This window comes from Chelmon rostratus, chromosome 8 (assembly GCF_017976325.1).
Source record: "Chelmon rostratus isolate fCheRos1 chromosome 8, fCheRos1.pri, whole genome shotgun sequence".
Lineage (NCBI taxonomy): Eukaryota > Metazoa > Chordata > Actinopteri > Chaetodontiformes > Chaetodontidae > Chelmon > Chelmon rostratus.
The window spans coordinates 7,203,555-7,226,164 of NC_055665.1; the positions used below are offsets into that span (position 1 = coordinate 7,203,555).

Below are 22,610 nucleotides of genomic sequence, written 5' to 3' on the forward strand. Positions count from 1 at the left end.
CACACAAAGAATAAACAACAGGCATAATAAAAAACAATTTTATTTTCTTTAAAAAATAACCCGCCCCAACAGAGTTCCCATACTATCACATACAGAGCCAAAATAATATGCTTCCATGTCCTTTCATTCAAATCTATTGGGAAGTGCTATGACAAGGACTGTTCTTGATCAGTGGCTTCAATATTGCTTAGTCAGACAGTGAGGCTGTGTGGAGAGGAGTGAACTCTCCGGTGTCCACATGATGCATTTCCAGGGTGACTGCCATTTCGTCTCCCCCCTTTGCAAGGTGCTTTGTGGCTTCAGTGAGTGAAGAACTGCATCTGGTTTCAGTGGTGCCCCAAAATGCCCCCAGACTGATTTTTTTTTTGTTTGTTTGTTTTTGTTCTTTTTTTTTTTTTTTTGATGCACAGAATGAGGGATAGAACACTGACCCCAACTGTGAAAGGCCCGGCAACTGGTGAGCCAAAATACCTAACAGGTTAATATTATATATTTATATATACAAATCACCTTGGACACAATGAAGGATCAGTAAAACGGTGTACAAAGGCATACTGATTATGCAAGTTAATAAACATGATTTAAAAATCAAGCTCATCTGATCTCTTATCTTTTGATCCCTTTCAGTTCAAAGGGGCTCTGACCATCAGACAAGATTTGAGGCGCTTAAAGGGCAACTGAGGTGGAATTTTGAGACAGTCTCTACAGTGCCCTCTTGAGGATACACTCTGACACTAGTCACAATATTCATAATAATAATGACAAAGGAAAAAGCAGTCTTTATAACCATTACACAATCGAGGCAAAACGACTGACAGGCAGTGGTGAGCGCAAGGCTCCTACCGCTAAGGAAACCAAAATAAGGTGGCTCAGAATATCCAGTCATAAAAAATAATTACATGCATTTTTTTCATAAATCCAGAAAGTGACTAGATGTAAAGGCAGGGCATGTTTAGTAGAAGTAATAGTGGCCCACCCTGTCCAATGTAGCAATCCCCTATCTGTGCCGCCCATGCACACAGAGCACCAATGGGGATTGGCTAACACAAGCTAGGGGACTGGGGCAGGGGATGCTGCAGGTATGTGACATTAAAAGTGAGACAGCAAGGGTAGAAGGTGATGATGGAAAGGGTAATGTGTGACAGTTCGGCTTTGAGGGAAATAAGGGGACAAGTGCATTTGAAAAAGTTGGTCTCTGCATGCTAAGAAAGAGACTGAGAGGGCAGAGATGTGTGTGCTTCTGCTATCCAGGCTGAGTTGTAAATGCCTGCAGAGGGAAGAGCTTTGTGTAAAAATGGGGTTAGGTGTGTATAGGTACGCAAAGAAGTGCGTGGGTGGAAGTTAGAGTGCACTGTGTGGCGTCAACTCCACTGATACATGTTGGAATGTGCAGAACGATTGGAGCAAGGTCAATTGCTGAATGAGAGTTCAGCTTTGCAGCACTTGAGTGATCACAGACTTTATATTTGCCTGCATTCAAATCTACAGAGGAGTGTTGACCTTGCCTATTGCCTTAGTTACTTCTTGTTCTGAAAGCTATGTGAGTGCGGATGTGAAAACTTCAAAGTGGTCTGTGTCAAGCCTCAGGACAGACAAGTCTCACCATTCTGAAGTAAAATAAATCAATAAGTAAATAAAATAAAAAAGTGCCTCATATATCCTAAAAGAGCAATACAGAAATAAAAGATTATCTTCCTGTTTAAGTGCCCCTTTTCCATTGGTTGGCATCACTTTTGGCTGGTTAATAATGCTGGTTTAGGTGCATGGGGTGCAAGTATATTTGATACACTCTATGCAAATGGTCCCTCTATTGTTATGCTAAGCTTGCCTCTATAGGCTAAATCTCTAAGGGACTGGCCAACCAGCACAGAGAGTGCGGCAGGGCTTCTCTCCTGTATCTACGATATGCTACACCTGCTCTTCTGTCTGCTAATATAAAGACCAGAGGGCTAGCCTCATAAGTACTAACAAACTCTTATGTGCAGGACTGGTGGCACCTACATGCTATCACTAAGTGCTAATGTACCATACCTCAGACTCCTCAATGCTGTTTAGAAAAATAACATCATTCAAAAACATTAAAAACATGAATGTCGTTCATGACAACGTTAAAATGATACATGTAAGTGTGCGTGCCCAGTACCACCCCTCTGGAGGGTCCCCATACTAAGGGGCTTTGAACACTGGCATCCGGCATTCGGATGGGTAAAGAGGCAGCATCGTGGTGGCAGTTAAAAAAGTTTTTTGTGATTTTTTTTTCTTTTTATCGCCTATTTTCTTCCCATCCGTATTGCATACTTACATACACAGGAGTGTGAAGGTAGCGTACAATACAATAACATAATAATACCCAAGTTTTAAAAATTCAACATAAAAAGAGCAATAGTCCTGGTAAAGTAAAAACAATAACATGACAATAATAATAATAATATTCATAACCTTTTGAGTGCATGAGGCTGTAGAGTCTGCCTGTATTTTACAGGTGAAGGGCCTTATGTTTCTTGGATTTGGGTGAATGACTGGCAGGTCTGTGGCGTATGTGTGGTGGGCAGTCATTGGGAATAAGGGATGGGGATGAGGTGGTAGTGGTGGGCCGTGTGCCCACTCAGGTAGAAATGAGGTGGGAGGGATCGATGGTGGTGATGGTTGGTGTAGCTCAGGCGAAGTACATGGTCCTCAGGGTGTCATGGTGAATCTGAACAGCTTTAGCCAGTGCCTGGGGGTCCCGACCGTTACTCTGACCAGACACATGGCTGCCCTCTCCACTGCAGCGAGACGAAAGGGAGAGGAGTTGCAGAACAATGATCAGTGACACATCGTGTGTTATCATTACAATAAAGTCACAAATAAATAAAGAGTCATAAAGTCATAAAGTCATGAATAAAGACTGATGTACTTTATGTCCGATATATTTATAAAAAGGAAAATAAATGTGTTTTAAATATTTCACACCTTCTAAAAACAGAATTAAGAAGAAGGCCTAGGCCACACATAAATTTACGTTAGAAAAGAACATTTTCCAATTGCTGTGCTGGCAGTCCTAAGAGTCATGAACTATCAAAGTTTGAGTAACCCTGTATTAAATCTTTCATAACTACACTAACCTGTCATGTTCTTTGTCCACCAGATGGTAGCGGGCACGGAAGGCCACAAGACGAGCATAATAGGCTGGCGCAGGGATGGAGACTGAGCGGGTACAACGCACATAAGTGTGGCACAACTGGTAAGTTAGAATCTGCAACTCATCAGCCGTGAAACGATTGTCGTCCCACAAGACGTAGTAATGAGACGGTCGGCTGGTACCCTGGAGACACAGAGAAGGCGAAAACAACAAGATGAAACATGTGCGCAAAAAAAAAGACAATGTAAAACAACCAGATGCGATATGCAGGGTTTTGGGCTCAAAGGTATTCAATCAATAACTGAATTATAAACAAATTGTGTTGCTGTTATTATCACCTGTATGCCTGCATGGCTGCACAGGTAGAAGTCAAACTCAAAGGGATGAGTGATGCTGGTGTCCACTGTAGTCCCTGCAGGAATATTCCCACTCTTCCCAATCTGTGGAAAGAAAACACAAGATGATAATCATCAAACATATGAAAACAAGTAAGAATGAAAAGAGAACTTTAAAAAAACGTGTCAGAAAATAGAAAGCTCACCCTTTCAGACTTGTCAGCACAGAACAGGCGTGTGTGGTGGCGTTTCTGCACCACAATATAGGTGATGCCTGGCTGATAGTCTTTCTCCAACTTGATGCATGCATCTCTGATGGCCAGGAGCTCGTAGTGGAGAATCTACACACAAGAACAGTCTATATTAGCACACAAGCTGACAGTTTTTGTTTTACAGAAAAATGCTAAAATGCCAACATCACATCATTATGCAAATAAAGTAATGAGAAATAATTCATTTTTACATTATTTTGAACAATCCAGTGGAGTCTAGTATATCTACCATCAAAGAACTCCCATCATTTTCAACCACTATGACGCCATCTTACCTGCGGCAACTGTCCCTCAGGAACACCATCTCTGTAGAAAATTATCCTGGTGGGCTTGAACCGGGTCGATTTGTAGAACTGAATCAGCAGTTCGCGCACCATGTAAGACAAATCTTCAATGATCTCCTGTCTGGGCCTCTGGACTCGCACTGTGGCACAGTATCTGCTGGGATGAGCATCCATACTGCCTACCACCTGGAAGGCAGGGGAGGAAGAGAGTGACAGAGTTGAACAGGTGATTTGATTCCCACTGGCAACACATATGCAGACAAAAGTGTGTCACTGGGTATGATACTTTGCATATTGCATGTGTGATGGAGAAACAAAGAAAATCATGTTAATAGACTACATCTCAATCTACTTAGTGTCACAGTGGTTGTTAGTAGGGCTTCAAAAGGACTTTTCACTTGCTTGAAAATCTATGCACTAGATGTAGCGTTGTCTAATCAGACAAACTGAGCGATCCTTCAAAAAGTTCTGTTCTGTATGATTATTCTAAATGCAGCAAATGAACAATCAGTTTGCACAGACTGAAGAACATGAAAAGAGGCATAAGAAACAACAAAACATGCTGGAGAGAAAAAAATATAAAAATGCAAAATACTTATCTATTGTGCAATAACAGCATTCATAGTGCAACAGCTTCTTTGCCCACCACTGTTATCAGTGGTTTGTCCCAATGTGCATATTTGTACACACTATCCACACGGGCAGCCTCTAGAAGATGCCTCTAGCATCCCCTACAGGCTGCTACTGGGAATTGTGGGAGGCTCAACATCCACCTTTTATTTTCTCTTGCCTCAAATCTTTACCCTTCAATACAATCACAATTTTTCACCAGTTTTCTCCTCATTCAGGAAGATCAAGACAGACCCACTCTCCTCTCCCACCCTCTGTGTGTGTGTATGTGACTCAAGCGTTTGTCATAATTGCCAGGCAACACCGCAGCCAACCACAGCCGAGCTGAGGTCAAGGGCGGACGAGAGTTGACGTCATTTCCTGTTTGAGCGTGAGTCAGTGATGAGCCATTTGTTTCCCTTCATACCTCACTAACTCCTCTCTTACTACTCTTTTCTTTGTTCAGCCTCATTTAGTGTGTATCCGAGTCAAAAAGTCAGACTGACTGCAGACGTTTCTCATACAACTGACTTCGTGTAGGTGAAATGTTCTGATCACCCAAGACATCGCCAAAGTTCTTTAGATTAAATTGCTTGATAAGTGTTATGATTGGTCTGACAGTACGCAATACTTACTAAAGCCGTAAACAATCGTTGCAACTAATGATGGTTTTAATGGAAATGCCAGAATGAATTATAAATGCCTACCCCAAGTTACCAGAGCCCAAAGTGATAAATACATCTCATCTATCCAACAGAATTAATAGTCCAACATAAATAATTAAACATAAATAATACAGCATGTCATAATTTACTGATCCTTTTTGTCATATACTCAATTATAAACTAGACAAAGGGAATATACTTAATGTCTGACCTGATCAACTCCGGTGATTTTGGTAAACATCTTCTTTTTCTGAATTTAACGCCAGCAACATGTTTCAAACAAGTTGGGACAGGAGCAACCAAAGACTGGGAAAGTTGTGGAATGCTCCAAAAACACCTGTTTGGAACATTCCACAGGTAAACAGGTTGATTGGTAACAGGTGATAGCATCATGATTGGGTATAAAAAGGAGCATCCTGGAAAGGCTCAGCCATTCACAAGTAAGGATGGAGCGAGGTTCACCACTTTGTGAACACATGATTGTATAAAGGATGTTACCGCCTGAGCTCAGAAACACACTGTAAAACACAGTCTGTTTATTGCATGAACCCAATGTAATGACATGTGGTCTAAGGTGTTTTGATTCACGTTTTGCCTGTGTTAAAGATTAAAGATGTTAAAGTGCTTCTGCCTTAAACATACTATTTGTGGAGGGTGGATTCTTCTCTTACCAGCCTTGCTGTACGCAGTGACCCAGTGATGCTGTCGCCAAGAAACCGTGACCATGTGGCGTTTGCTTTTCTATGACATCTTGAGGTCATTCACAATATTTACATGCCCCTGTTGTTTTTGATCTGCCTATAAAAAGGAGCTCTCCTGCCAACTTAGCATCTGGACAACCACCGGAGAAGCCACACTATCACTGTGACAATTGAACTGCTTTCATATAACAAGCTAACAAAAAGTTTTTATGGCTTTCAAAGGGACTGAAAAAGAGAAACCTAGGTTGAAATGCCTGTGTAGGCCACCATCTGTTATTTTTTAAGGCGACCAGTCCCCAGATGTAGGTTTGATCCACTTTTAGCCATCTGTGCATCGGAGCTGACACAGAGCTGCTGTATTTGGTGCTGCTGTAGCCAACACAAACAACAGCAGTGAACAGAACCTGCCTTACATTCATGCTGATCAGTTCTGTGAACTGTATAACTGCATTGTTCTGTCTTGACATGGTACATCTGCTATATTTACTAAGCCAATTGCCTTTAGTTGCTGTTCCTCTACCAATGATCACTACTATAGATGATGATTTTAAGCAAACCCTGACTGTGTTGAAGTCAAAGAAAAATACTTCTCTTTTGAGCAATGTAATAAGAAATAACAAGAATTTAGGGTCTTAAAAGCTGATTTCTCTTCTTTTGATCTGTTTCTTGGTGGTAGATTTACAGTTATACTAAAACATAACAAGAAGTATGTCTGAAAATGTTTCTCTTAGACCAGGCATGGGCAAACTACGGCCCGGGGGCCATATGCGGCCCGTTACAAGTTTTAATCCGGCCCGCCGAACTTGGAAGAAATTATATCAATAAACCTTGTTAATGTTTTATTTTCCCTGCAATTCTGCCTTTTCCCCAATAGATGGCGCACTCTAGATACATTGAGCTGTGTTGAGGTGTGGCGTATTACTCCACGTTTGCGCTTTACTCTTCGACCCTCAGCCCTTCTGCAAAGATGAGCGCAACTAAGAAAAGAAAAGTGGACAGAGAATGTCCAGTTCTTAATAAGGAGTGGACAACTAAAAATTTTTACTGAACACAGATCAGCTGCTGTCTGCCCGACATGCCAAGAGACTGTGGCGGTGTTTAAAGACGATGATACAGCAAGAAAACTGACTCCAGGCTTTGATGCGCCGGATAAAAAGGGAGACCAACAACACTGTTCCCCCTGAAATTAAAAGGACGATTCTCTGTTGTGTTATGTAAAAAATGCATCTGAAAATAATTTCTTCAATCAGCCTGACATGTTACATGTCTGTCTGTTAAGGGATGCACATATGTGGCGCTCAGGTGTACGTGCACAAAACCAAGTGCGCAAATATAACGTGATCAAATATAACGCGCTCCACATACTGGCGTGTTGTCCCTGTTCGTCCTCGCGCTGCTCGTTGTTGAGTTTTGGCTTTAGGGATGATTGAATAGAAGGAGAGGACAGTTTGTTAAATAAAGACAGTCAGGAGGAGACTGATGAACTTTCAGTGCTTTAAAATAATGAAAAATATTTTATTCATTTAATTTTCAGTGTTTTAAGAGTCATTTCAATAAATCGCTCAGTTCTGTGGGACTTCAAAGACAGATATTTAGTTGTAATGCTTTTGTTCATTTATTTTCTCTTATGAGGTGGATTACCAAAACCCTCCATCCATCTGCTCCTGGTCCGGCCCCCCAGTCAAATTTTAGAACCCTTTGTGGCCCACAAGTGAAAAAGTTTGCCCACCCCTGTCTTAGACCAATTCTTAATTTTGTGGCAACCAGAAAACCAAACCCAGCCTTCAGAAGCATCCCTTCAGAAACCTCCAGGTACTGTCAACCCTGTTGTTTTTCTACAGCCTGTGATCTTTAAACAATGAATATGACAAGCAGCTAGACGGTTATGTACATACTCATAGAACTGGAGTTACATCCGCTTTCTGCTATATTCCTATTTTGCTGGTCAGCTTGTTGAATTTCATGTTAGCATGTTTAGTAGCAAGTTGGATGTGGGGAAGTCTTTTCAAGTTGCTTTTGTGCCTCAATACTGCCACGCAAGCTCAGCTGGTTTTTGCTGTTACAAGAAAGCCCCCTCTGCTGCATGCTGCATCAGGGTGTGTGTCTGTTGCTACTATATGCAAATATACTTGATAGACATGCCCCATAGTACACTGACTGTTGTATTCATATAATATACTTTGTTTTTTCTGCCAAATAAATGCTGTTGAGTTGCCTATTCCTACCCCTTGTCTAACTCTGAGAATGAATCACAATACATTCACTAATTAACCTACATTATAGGGATGCTGCTCCTTTCATGTGGATATAGGCCATTACCATTCCTATTTAGAGCTAATAAACACATCTTTTTTAAAATCTTTCTTAAGATATGTTCCCTTACTTTGCTAATAGAGTGAAAAGAGGTAGAATTGTGTTTCCATTATATATTTTTAATACTGATATAAACAATACTTTTTAAACCTAAGTTTGAGGCCATATCGTCAGTCCCTGTTTTTGATTAATAACCATTTGGTCTCTAAATAGCAAGTAACAATGAGAAATGCCCTTCACAATTCACCAGAGCCAAAAGCACTTTGTGTGACTCATAGCAGTTGTACATTCCCTTCCTTTTCCTGAGACTGTGGTCAAGGTCAACAAGTGTTGTCTAATGAAGGCGTTATTTTTGAGACTTACAGCAGTAATGGAGGGCTTCTTGCCATCTCCAGCAGGGGGGTGCGTGACATCTGCTCCCAGGAAGATAACCGGCTGCTGAAACACTGCTGACCTAAGAGAGCGAATGGAGGAGGAGATGCAAATTACACTTGCTCATAAAGGAAGAGCAAGTTTTAGGAGCTGTATCATTACAGGCTGAGGTGGGTCAATATACAGTATGTAATCCTGCAGGACTCAGCCGATTCATTAATACAATATGGAGGGTATAATTCCATGGTTTAACAGGGACATATATGGAAAAGTTGCAGTACCAAGTCTTTTATGGACAGCACTGTCTGGCATGAATGGGTTGCACAAGGATCAAACCCGTTTATATGTGACAGTGTTATTATTAAAACTCTTACTGTTGTCCTCCAAAATTGTGTACAACTAATTCAAAAGCAGCCCAAACAAAAGCTCACCGTTGGTGAGGCACCAGAATGTTGTTGATGCCTCCCAGCTTCACATTGATCTTGAGGCAGAGGTTAGAGAGGGTCTGAGGTGACGTCTTCACCACGTTCTTCACCTGGACACACTGCGTGGCCATGCCCAAGAGGGTGTCTCCCACACGCTTTACCTCCGCTACAGGAGACAGTTTGGAAATAGGACTTGAAGAACACCATGATGCTGAAGAACTGAGGTGGTATTTTGAGAAGCTTTTCACCTATTTTGATGCTTCTGGACGATGATGCTTTAACAGCAGAATATGTCTTTTTTTGGTTTTGTGGTTTGAAGACTATTGAAGATACTTTTTTTTCCTATTTATTTGTCTGTGCAAAAACAATAACAGACTTCCATCATGACTTCAATATGGCCTACCATAGACAGGAGTCTTTCCTGGCAGGATGACGATGATGAGCTGCAGTCCAGAGTAGGTGTTCTTCAGGTGTCTGAACATGGGCTCCACGCTGTCCGCTCCCTGGGCGTATTTACAGAAACATGGCTGGCCCTGGATGGGCATCCCAGCATCCTTAGAGATTTTGCGCAGTTGGTCTGTGAAATTCCTGCGAGAAAACCAGAGTAGCTGAGACAAGATTCAGCAGATTTCTCATACTTCATTGCTGTCTTGCACTGTATCCCTGCCCTGTCATTAAGAAATATTATTGATTCTATCGTAAAGAATGTAATCACTGGTTTTGAGACAGCAAATGTAGGCTAAATATGGCGTTGTGGTTGTACATTTTTCTCTTGCCAGCAGCTACATTAAAAGTGGATCTAATGACTTACCAATATAAAATGTGCAGCAGCCAAAGAGTGTTATGGGAAAATGATTTAATTCCCTGCAAAAACTACTCATTAGTACTTACTTGAGAACCTCTTCTCTGCACTGTTTCTGGGGGGCAAAGCAGGCAATCGCCCACACTTTGATCTCAATGCCGTTATAGAACTGCTTCCCTCTCATGTCCCACACTCCCTGGTTCGGAGTAGCTATGGCGCGGTTCTGTGGAAGAGAGGACCAGAGAAGATTGAACCAAATCAGGTCAGAAGTACAGCAAAAATGTGTACACTACTGAGCATGTTGGGAGTGTCCCTACTCATTAAAAAAAAATGTGTTACCCGTCCTCCATACTGCAGGATAGGGGCTGGAAGCACCCTGCCCGTCACCTCAGCCATGTCATCTTTCACCTTGATCCCAAACTCCTGAATGTACGGGTCCAGGTTGAAGTTAGCGTTCTTCATCTGTGGAGAGTAAAGAAATTTCCTCCTTTAGAAAAGACAATTCCTGTACACTGTTGCTCCATCAGTTGCATGGCCTCCACCCACCAGTTGTCTGCACAACTCACCAGCCGGCTGATCTCCTCTTGTCTGTCGGGTGCGGAGCGAGCTGTGGCTTTGATCATAGTGGAGGTCTGATTATCAGTCAGTTTCTTGATGCATCGTTGCCCTGCTACAATGTTACACACCTGGAATGAGCAAACCCAGAGTCATTAGGTCGTAAACATCGGTTATTCACATTCACAAATCCTGAACATTTATCAAAAAATAGTCAGTGTTCATGGTGCTGTGACATATGAACACTAATTTATCTTTAAACGGCAAACTGAGTTATAGTACCGCATTTAAATTATCCTTGAACCCTTCCTCACCTCCAGAGGCAGGTAGGTGTGCTTCTGCTCCTGCCCCACCTGTAGACAGGGTAGGTGGGGGTATTTTAGCTGCAGGTTGTACTTCTGCTTGAAGTACTGGGCCACTGTACATTCTACTGTCTGCCCACTTTCGAGCTGGAGGGGAAACCTGATTTAAAAGAAAAAAGACAACAAACGTGAACTATTACATGATCTGGTGAACTGTAGAAAGAGGCATTCTGTTTTCTTCTGAGTTCTCACTACCCTTTTCTCTCTGCATGTCTCCCTTTTATTTATTCATCCAATGATCAGAATCATGCAACAGTGATTCCGTGTTGTTTTTTCGTCAAAAAGAGGGACCAAGTGTGCGCACATCCTGGTAAAAATATTCAGGTGCGAAACAAAAAGACAACTGTAGGCACAAAGGACAAAGGTCTGGACACTCCAAATAAATAATTCATCTGTCTTTCAGAGACAGGTAATGTTTCGATCTGTAAGATTTTCCTCTGGCCTGTGTGCGTCTGTACAGCCTTAGAGATCATAACATTACCAGAGAGTACAGCACCTGTCTCTGAAAGAGAAAAAAATTATTTATTTGAAGCCTAACAGTGTCTGGATCTTTCTCCTGGGTGTCCTTGTGTGTGCTAAATGCATTTAAAATGCCACAATAGTTTTTTTAATCCAGACTGTTGTAATTGGTCTTATCTTCATGGTTCTTCAGACAGTGGAAATGCAAACAGTGCAAAGAGGGATTTCAAGTTCGCAGTTTAGTTCCTGAAATTAGTTTCAGTGGCTTCTTGTTATCTGGCACTATTTGGTTGAAACCAAATGACAACGACACACACTCAGTGGAAAGCGTAAATCATTCAGTTCCATACAGCCAATTTGGGGATCCGAATACTTGTAACAGGTATGAACAAAGATAAAAACTGAGTGTATTTGATCTCGTCAAAAGCAATCATTAATGTGTTTGTCTGCTCATTGTAAGTCGCTGACAAAAGCAGCTGCCAAATGATCATAATATTATGGAATTTACTGCTGTCTGCATACTTACGTCTGGTGGCTGGCAGGTCGTCGGGTGACATTGCATACACGATACTTCCTCTTCATTTGGCCACAGTGGGTCACCTCCACCTTCAGGCCTGGTTAACACAAACAGACACAGCAAGACAGACATGGTCATTAAAAGCAAAGTCATTAATAAATAACAAAACACAGTAAAAGTTAAAACGGAAATGTCTCTGATAACAAATGGCAGTAACTTATGTATAAGGTCCAGGAAGACTTTTGAAATGCATCTGCCTGGTGTACGTGAGCAAAGAATCTTTAGACAGGTGTGTTGTGGCGTGTTTGGAGAGCACTTTCCCACTGGCCAGTAGCCCACCTTTAATCTCCTTGGTGAAGCGGACCCTTTGCGAGTCAGTAAGAGTCTTGGGCTGCTCATCAATATTGCGAATGTCCAAAACCTCACACATGAACTCAATTACAGGCTGGGCTTTGTAGAAGGCCGTGGCGGACACTAGAGGGAGACAGAGAGCAGCAGTGAGTCCATGAGAGACAGAGAGGGGCAACGTAACAAAAGGCACATGGAAGGCCAACAACTTTTACGAGCCTGACACCATTTAAAGCATTTATCAGAGCTAAATTAATGTTAGAATAAAAGGTCAAATTAAAGCAGCCAACAGAAAGGACAGCAGCAGCCTACATTTATGATATCATGATTATAAATCACATAGACGGTGGTTCAAATCCTCTTTGAGCAAATTTTACTTTTCACCTTTTCTGTCTCATTGTTTTTGCCAAGTCATGCAATGTCGGTAAAAAACACTGAGCTCACTGACTGACTACACACTCTCTGGTGGGCATGTCTTCAGTGACTCACCGTCAATGTTAAGCATCATCTTCCACATGGCGGGGCGCACAGACTGGTGGAAGCCAAACCAGACTTCCCTCCCCCCACCCAGCGGGTGGTAGTATCCTTCAGGTGGGGAGAAAAATGAACGGCCCACTGGAGTGTACCTAATCACAGGAGGTGGGAAGACGAAAATGATGAATGTGCAAAATGACTTCACTGAACACAAAGCATGAACTCAGCATGACTTCATGTCCAGTAAAGTTGTCGTCTCATGTACGAGGTTTCAGAGTGACTCTGTTGCATGGACCTGAGTGGAAAAACACCTAAATGGGAGTTATGAGGAACAGTGCTGAGCTTTTTATCTAGAACAGACACAAAATGGGGAAAACATTATCACTGAACTGACTGCTTTTCCGCAAACATCTCTGGCTTAAAGACTTCCTTTTGGACCATTTTCAGGTCAAGTCCTCAAGCCAGTTATCATTATTCCCCTGCTCAGCATTGTTCAGTAGACACTTTCACACAGGTCTCAGCTAACAAGCATCTTTTGTTTAGTGACTCTGACCCCTGGAGCTATGGATGGCCTGGTGTAAGTGAACAGAACAACCTATTTAACCTTGCTAGGCTGCAGTTATAATGTCAGTAAGAATGAACCTGACTTTAAATCTGCTTTTAAGATGTAAACACATATAACTCTGATTATTTAACCAAACAGACAATTCAAAAGGAATGAGTGTGCTTCAGTATGTGTATGTATATGTCTTTTGGTCTCTACTGGCTAACAGAGAAAAGTTTCCTATGGTGTACCTCATAGAGGCCAGGTGGCGCATGGCCACGTCCAGGGCTTGAACCGAGTCGAGGGGGACCTGCAGCCGGCCGCTGACCAGAGTCTCCTGCAGCAGGCGCCATGACACTTTGGCCAGCCAACGGATGGACACCTTAAAGATTCGGTCCTTACCCTCACCTGGGATAGTTACCTCAAAATCCACCTGGAGAAAGAGAGCAGAAAGGACAGAAATGGAGAGGAGAGGTAAAGAACAAGGCTGCAGCAGAAGGAGAGCAATAACCAGAAGTTGAATGAAGATGGACCATTAGCAAGAAAAGCTAATTATCAGGTTGTACAGCATACGAGAAACCCTCCGTACAGGATTCATTATTAAGAAGGTATTTCACATTACAGATAGCAGCACCTTCTCGACTAAACGTAACTCGCAAGATGCTCGTTTATAGCCTGATTACTTGTAGATGACATTACAACAGCCTGGGAGTTTGCACAGTTTGGCTTTCCTAATGTTTTTGTTTGCATTGCTGTATGGGCCCCATACATGACAGTATGGAAGCAAATGGGTCTGAATCCTTAAAGAAAATGTTTAAAAACCACTGCAAACATCTACCTTCTCACTCCCAATCGGAAGTGCTAGCACCGTGTAGATGTTCTTCTTGCCGTCGTACACTGGCTTCCTGTCACCGAAGAGCTGGGGCTTGAAGTGTTGCACCATGTATTCCACCACCTCCCTGTAGGTAGTGACACAATATGGGATTAACATGCACCAGAAACGGAAAGAGACTCTGTTCTGCCAATTAAACGCATCGCCTCATCAGGATGCTCCACTGTGATCAGGAGGGGGAAGCAGGTCTCAAGATGATAGAATATTGATCAAGCAGGATACAGCTGGTGGGTGCAATATTTCATGGTCACAGTGTGAGAGGCAAGGACAAAAAGAGTGAGGGGGTGTTTTGGGGGGGCACCTTTCAATGCCTTGGCCTTCATATATGTGTGGGGGATGAGGATTTGTTCTGAAAAGAAAAGGTCAAAGGGCTTGGCCTTTGCATGCCTTCTTGGAACCTTTGTCTGAAACCCTAAAAGCAAAAGAGACTGATGCTCAAAGACCCTCTCTGGACGTTAGAGGCGGTGCGACGTACACACGCAATTTTCAAGGATTCTCCTTTAGAATTTCAAGTTTTCTGAGTAAACAGCTCTGTGTAATTACAATTAGATTGTGCTCATTTGCTTCTGTTTCTGTTCACATCCTTGGTAATTAGGAAGACAACAAAAAAGCTCAAGTACTGGAGTGGAGTGTTCCATGGATAACCTTCATCTTTCTGCTGAGGTCTTCCAGGATTTTAACAAAAGATTGTTTGTTTAATCAGAAACAGAATGCTGTGTGAGGACACTAGTATTGGGTCAGGGCTGTTTTAATAGACAAAAATCATGTTATTCCTTTTAGTTTAAGGGAACAGTAATTCATTGGTGTTGTGGAAACATGCAAAATTATAATTCATTAAAGCTGCACAAGTCCAATTAAAATTGTCAATAATAATGGCTACCTAATCATTGTATAGCAATTTTTGCAATTATAGGCATTTTTGTCCAGAAAAACAGAATATATATCATGGTTTTATGGATTGAAAAACAGATTCTCACCATTTTACACCCATATTTCTAAATGATTATTGACAATGACCCAAAGGCACACTGTTAGTACAACACGCTGGGACAGTGACACAGATTGGGCTCCTGCCAAGAAACTGCCAAAAAGTTAGCTTATATATATTGTATTACTGCTTCTAGCCTGTCCCTGACACATGACTCCACACAAAGGACAACTGTGCAACATGATAGCCAATCATATCGTCTTGTCACAGTCACAAGTGTGATGCTAAAATTTTATTCAGGAATTGGAAGCAGAGGAAGCTGAGTGAAAGAGAAACTGACATTCATGCCTTCATAGAAGGATAAATTCTCCTGGATCAAACATGACGAGACATATATTGTGTGGCGTGTTGCCATCTCCCCTCAAAGACAGACAAGACAGTCTTTTTTTCTTTTAAAGAAACTGGCTCTCTGAAGTGACATGACAAAGGTCGGCAAGGCAGACAGACAGCACATTTCCCCCCTGAATTTTGTAATTTATGTTTATGTGCTGTTTGCTGTTTGGATTAAAGTAATAAACATGACAAATCACAGTTGTGGCGGCTCTTTTTGTTTCTTATTTGTTACAGCTGAAAAGAATGTTTGGAGGGGGCCACGAAAAACTGTCTACAGACTAAAAGCTCCATTAAAAAAGTTGATATTGAATGAAGTTCATAGAAACCAACACAGCAATCCATGCTAACCTGTATGAATACTGAATGAACCAAAAGAAATCTTTTCACTCTCTTCACCATAAATAGAAAACTACTGATCAATGGGAGATTTTCAATATCTCGTCTGAAAACATAAGGGTTTTTTTTGTTGAACAAACAGTATTATAATTTCACAAAATATTATTTTTAATGGCTCTTTAATAACACTAATATATTGTAGAATCCAATACCACAGATAACCAACTGTACATAGCATGATAACTGTCAATTTTCATAGCACAACCAGTATACCCCTGCAACCCTACTGATCAATTACCTTTGCCGCACTAAACCTCTTTTTAATACAGGGAACAGATGCCTAATTCTGCTCCTGGGTTATATCACAAGGTTGCTTCATTATTATGTGATAATATTCTCAGGCTCCTCCCTCATATTAGTGACTTCATCTAGATTTTAAAAATTATTCGCATTTAACCTGAATTATACAGCCAGCGGTTCAAGTATCCAATGAAAGGGCTTCTTCAAGCATGCATAAACACCAGCCAAGGTGAAAGGGTTAGTTAAGTTAGATTCACTTTTGACTCCACCATCTGTCCGGTCTGGTCTCTCTGGCACAGCTACTGCAGGGAGAGAAGGCTTCCTACTGCTTAATGTGACCTGAATGTGTTTCATTTTTGCCTAATTCTGCACAGACGCAGGGACTTTTCTCAAATTGCTTTTTGCTCTTCAAGGCCTCATGAGGAGTCAGACTAGGTATGATTTTCACAGAGGCATTGCCTTCCATATAAAGCAAAGCAATAATTTAATCTTAGTTTGGGAAATGTGTTTCCTTTGCTGACAATATCAGAAGCAGGTCATAAGGTTGAGGATTTTTTGCACGCCATTTATGACTGAATATCTATTTATACTGCACCATACTCAAATATTCTTTCTCCTAGAGTGCATGGTGCAAACATAAAGCATGTTTAAGCTACCAAGACCAACCTAGGTAAGACATAACAGAGTTGAAGAGCTCTGCTTTAGCTACAAAAGATTGTTTTATTATTTTCCCCACTCTAAAACATGGTAATCAGCATGTTAAAATAAATAAATAGTTGTTACAAAGAACTACATTGAAATCTCAGTTGCATTGTTCATGTTGAAAGTAGCTCTTTTTGCTGCCTCCTGAAAGACTGACAACATAGTGATTACGAGTGACTGTTGGGCTTTCATTATCCAATTTCAAATGGTTCCACACTGCAGGCCTTTCAGCTGCTTGTTGACTTCTTAAAATGCACGCTGCCACAAATTTTTAACCGCTTATGACAAATTACAACTGACAAGTACAGACAGTACTTGCAGATTAGTGTGGGACATCACAGACAAGAACAATAAGAAACACTGACTGTGATCAGATGAAGGTGTAACCACAGTCTTCACATGTCTTACTACCTGTTGACTCTTCGTGGGCACTTGTCGGGCTTAATGTCCACCTCATAGTGATAGACATCCATCTTTGGGATCTCCACCTCGAAGTAGTTGGCCAGCAGCTTGATGGGCTTGCCCACTGTACCCATGCCTGGCCGGCGGGGGGCATGGAACACCTGCTGAAGGGGTGGGGGGAAGACCCCCATGGGCACTGGACAGACAAGGGGTAAGGAGCCATTGACGGGGACAGGTAACAGAGGGGAGGAGATTCGGAGCAAAGAGAGTAGGAATGAGGAAAGTGGATGTGCGCAAAACAACAGCGAGAACAGAAGAAGAACAAGTCAAAGCAAAGGAAGGGCATAAGCAAAGCAGGCAGACAAGAGATAAAGAACGGTCAAGTGAGGAGGAGGCAAAGGAAGCGTTTGTGAGCAGCAGGGTGAAGAGGGCAAGAAATGTGGCATAAGGCGGGAAGGAAGCGTAGGCAGAGGCCAAAAGGATATGATAGGTGGAAACCAGAGTGAGGGGCAGTAACAGGAAGACGGGAAAGGGGAAGATAGGAAAACAGGGAAACAATGAGAATGGAACAGTTAAGCGGCAAAATGTGCATTTGTGGGCAGGGAAAGGGAGGAAGGTATGTTATATAAGTGTTAAGACAAAGGACGATGGAGGAGGATATTGACAAGGCATAAAGAAGAGCAGGAGGAACAACCAGATTAGGTCAAATGAGGTGGGACAAGGGAGAGAAGGGGGAGGACAACAGAAAGAGAAATTATGGAGGAGGAAGAAAAAAATGCTTGTTTATTGAGCAAAGTGTGATTTTTTTCATAATTCAGCTCCATTTATTTATCACATGAACTTCTGTTTCGTTGTGCTTCCTTTCTGATCACACGCCTGCTACACAGATTTCTAACAACTACGGCAATCGATTGATTGTTGAAGCTATTTATCAACAAATCAACGAAAATGGCAAATGTCTGCTGGTTCCAGCTTATGAAATTCGAGGATGTTGCTGATCTGACAAAACAATTACTTTCAGGACGTCACAGATGGCTCTTGGATCATATGATGACGATTTCTTTCATCAGTTCACATTTTGTAGAACAACTGATCTACCAATTAATTGACAAAATAATTTACAGATTATGTTGATAATAAAAACAATCATAAGTTGCAGCCCTCAACACATTTTACACTTTCAAAATGAGTCGAACATCTGATCTTATTCCATCCAACATGCACTTCATACGTCAGTCATTACATCACATCAGTAGGCCACAGAAAACAACTGAAATCTCACTGATTAGTGACTATCTGTGTGCACACTAGCATCATGTCTTAAAAACAAGTCTGAGCCAGTCAGGATGTCTAATATAGAGGGGGTCCACGCCTGGGTGCTAGATGTGAGGCTAGCTGTGACTCCTGCCTGAGAGGGGCCCAGTGCCTTAACCTCTTGGTCCCCAGAGACCAGCCCTCCTCCACCACAACAAAGACCCCAGCTGCCCTGCTCCTCCGTCTCACACTCACACACAAATACACGGGTGTATGACAGAGGGAGCGCCCTTGCTACAGCGAACACACACACACACACACACACACACACACACACACACACACACACACACACACACACACACACACACAGGGGGCCCCCTCTACATTCCCAGCCTCACCATGGAGACACCACGGCAACACAGCATTGTCATGGATATCAGGGGACCAGTGTGTGTGTGTGTGCGTGTGTCAGGCTGTCGGAGAAGATGGGAGGAGGCAGGGTGCTTCTGTGGTCATGCCGAAGAGACCTTGGCCTTTTTGGTCCTGCACTGAGCATGTTCCCACATCGGGCCAAGGCGCCCGTGTATCCCAAACTGGAAAAGCCCTGCTTTAAATAGCTGCTGTGGAAATCCTTAGGTCAAACAAACCACTCGATCATATGTTCACTAAGCCTTCAGAAGATGCCAAACTGACAGGAAGAGTAACATTACCCATAAAACACACAAAAAGATGCTCTGCTCACAGTGCGTATTGTGTGTGTGTGTATCAATGTTTGAATCACACTTCACTACAACACATCTGACAAACACCATAAACACAGACATCAGACATGTGTTGACCGCACATACTCCATGTGCAAGAAAGCATGCATGTTTGTGAATATGCGGGCGTCTAGAGTGCGTTGCGATCGCTGCACACTCACACAATGACACACACTTCGCCCTTGTGCCAGTAAAGGCAGATGGTGAGAAGCGGAGCCAGCGCTCTCACATATCCCAAGACAATAGCAGTCTTTCCTGGGCGGTAAGACTTAAAGCAGAGCTTTGGTGCTGCATCACAACATGAAGACGCTCACTACTTACTGTCTTTACAATGACGTAACAAGCAATAAGCCCAAGTCACATGGGAATGACTACTTTAAAGTTATATCTAGGAGGACAAACATTTTGTACACACTTTTGGTTGATTAATGGCCTTGGTCATGGCCTAAATGCAAGCCTTTAAAATCTCAAAACAAGGAACAGTAGTGGATGTTTACTAGGAGACCCCTTCCCTCGTCAGGAGATCACATGAATGAGAAGGATCAGCCAATTACGCATCAATTGTTTTGGCCAAACTAGTTGGCTCTCTGAATAATTGGCTGTTGACCACGAGCTAAACATGGCAATCAGCTCAATCTTGGAAAATAGCACATTGAATAATCACACTTCAAACACAAAAGCAGACTTTGAGATGAGGGGCCCCAGGGGCCTTTCACCCATACTAAAAAAAAATCATATTCAACTGAATTCAAGGTTCAGTATCTAGACTGACAAGGTAACTTCAAATCTCAGGCCTACTTGTGCAAACAGCCTGAATATATCCAAAGATGATTAAGAAGTAGTTAACTGGGTGTATGAGTTCACAACCCCACCACCCTAAAAAAGACAGCATTCAATATATAAACCCTGGCTTCCACACGTACAGATTCAAGGTTGTTTATCAAAGCCAGGGTGCAAAATTTTCCGCAATAAGTGGACTTCAGACCCGGGCATAAAGTTAAACACCACCCAGTTTGTGTTCTAATTGGCTGCCTCTACACCTCAGTGTCATGCAAGAACACTGCCAAATAAAGATCATCACTGGCACTGATTAGCACACGCTGTAAATCTGAAGTGAAGCATGCAGAGCAAAAAAAAAAACAAAAAAAAAAACCCACATACAAATGCAATGCACTGCATATGCTCCTCACTCATTCCAAACCTGAAACAGATTCTGTCAACTCTAACTGCAGATTAGCAGATATCACAATCGAGGATTATTTTTGGCACCATGATAAATAATTCATCTGCAGATGTTAGGCCTGTGCCCGTCATGTGCGCATGTAACGTATTGGTGTTAAACACTCCTCAGACACCCTGAGCAGTGGGAGCAACCGTAACCTGTCAGTGAAAAGGGAGGCTTGTCTCTGTGTGGGGTGCAGCCAGCTGCTGTGCCGCTGCTGCTGCTGCTGCTAGAAGGCGGGCTTCACCTCGTCCCTCCTCACCGAGATTCCCACGACCTCCCTGCCCCCGCGCATGGTTGAAGATATTGTCAGCGCTCCAAACGACTTGTCTCTACCTATAAATCTGGATAAATACTAATGTTCTCTGCGAAGTGTTGTGGATGCAGACTGCAAGAGAGCCCCGTCCAGCTCCCACTCCCTCTTCTGTAAACGTTGCGATGCAACAGACGGGGTTGTCACCAAGCCTCCTTGTACATCCCCCTTACGCTAAGGCCAGGCTACGGTGCCCCGTTTCTGCAACTGCGGTCTATATCTGCAACCCACGACTCGGGTATCCGGACTGATAGCATGATAAACCACTATCGTTAAAGTAAAAATAAACCTACCAGCGCCAGACGGTCCCGGCTCCATCCCATTCACTTAGCCGCGCGGGTACAAGCTAGCTAGTCCGGGGTGCTGTGGCCAAACCGCCGGCCCCTTCAGGCTGGAAGCGTCTCAGACTTCCAGCCCCCTCCTCTCGGCGTGTAGTCTTCTCCTTTCTCGGTGTACCCCCGCCCCCTGCCCCTACCAGAACCCCCCAGACCCACAGAGGAGTTGAGGCTAACGGCGATAGCTGCCAGTTGCCTGTCTGCCCGTTGACCCTGGAGCTGGTAACGGCAGAGCTGGAGGGAGATAGCGTCTTATTTCTAGACACTCTTCCTTCGCGGGGCAGTGTGGTCCCTCCCGGCGCCGTGATCTCGCCGATTGTCCGCGGCGCTGTGATTTCTTGTCGGTCTGTTGTGTTCAAGCAGGATTCTCCAGCGGAACAAAAAAGGCCAGCCCCTCACCCCCGAAAAATCTGAAACTTCTTCTCTGCCATTAAAAAGTGCAAAAGGAAGTGTTGATGAACTTGCTGTCACACCCCAGAGGTTGAAGGCGGAACTACATTGCAGATATGCAAATATGGACAACTGTCAGGACAGGCTCATTGTCACGACCCTGTGTGTTCAAAACGTGATAAAGAAACAAGAGAATATGTAAGCATACGAAACAATTTAGAATATTTAAAAACTAGTTTAATAATATAATATTTAACTCATGTTTGTTGTTTATACAATTATTTAATGATGTTTCAGAATTATTTTATCGTTGTCTCCACGTTGATAAAATCAAATTTTAGTTGTTGTTGTTTTATTTCTCTTTTTGGTCAGATTTTAGATGACAACATTTCTTTATTTGTATGTTTTGTGGGGAAATTCTCACTAGCACAGTCCTTAGATCCTTTATTGCATAACATTTTTTCTGTTTTACTTGTGCAAATAAATAACTTATTAGTAGTAGTTATTTATTTACTTTTCATCCATGCGTGTTGTTCACTTTTGTGAAATCACAAAAGAAAACAAGCACATTCAAAATTAATTTGGAAAAAATAACATTGTGAAATAAATGCAAAAAACTATTTTATTGTAAAAAACAAAAACAAAAAACATGCAGAATGAAAAAGTAATTTATAATGATGAGCTGGCTTTTCTAAACATATTGGATTGTTTCACAATTTTATGGTTATGTTATTTATATCCTATATTCATATTTCTTTAGCTATTAATGATGTGATTATTTTCTGGATTAATCTATCCGTTGTTTGGCCTATGAAATGTCAGAGAACAGTAAAAAATATATATTTGATTAATCAAGTAATCATCTCAGTACTAGTTCAAATCATTTTTTATTTCATAATGTCTAATTTATTGAGTTAGTTTTGAACACTTTAAGTCACCATAGACTGTCAGTACTTACACTTTAAATCCATCTGCACACTTTACTCATATATAAACGTTATCCACCCATTAAAACCTCATGATATCCATCCATGAAAGCCATCCAAGTAGTTTAAAAAGTAATCTGCAGACCTAGTAGGGTATAGATATAGTAAATAGTATGGTAGTGGAAGTACATTTACTGAACCATTGTATATAAGTACATTTGTTAAAGTAGCATTTCTATTTTTATGCTACTTTACACTTCAACTTACATATCAGAGGTAAATATTGTACCTTTTT

General features: G+C 42.1%; 1 protein-coding gene across 1 annotated transcript; it reads right to left on the reverse strand.

Moving 5' to 3' along the window:
* Nucleotides 1-28: 28 nt before the first annotated feature.
* Nucleotides 29-21,094, reverse strand: ago1 (argonaute RISC component 1). The gene is made up of 19 exons (XM_041942214.1): nt 20,958-21,094; nt 17,121-17,307; nt 13,997-14,117; nt 13,410-13,591; nt 12,630-12,766; nt 12,132-12,266; nt 11,802-11,889; nt 10,769-10,916; nt 10,466-10,585; nt 10,239-10,361; nt 9,989-10,122; nt 9,501-9,685; nt 9,104-9,263; nt 8,664-8,754; nt 4,004-4,198; nt 3,663-3,797; nt 3,460-3,561; nt 3,105-3,304; nt 29-2,765 (listed from the first exon to the last, which is right to left on the reverse strand). The coding sequence occupies exons 1-19, from the start codon at nt 20,980-20,982 to the stop codon at nt 2,657-2,659; spliced, it is 2,577 nt and encodes an 858-aa protein (XP_041798148.1). The 5' UTR covers nt 20,983-21,094; the 3' UTR covers nt 29-2,656.
* Nucleotides 21,095-22,610: the final 1,516 nt, after the last annotated feature.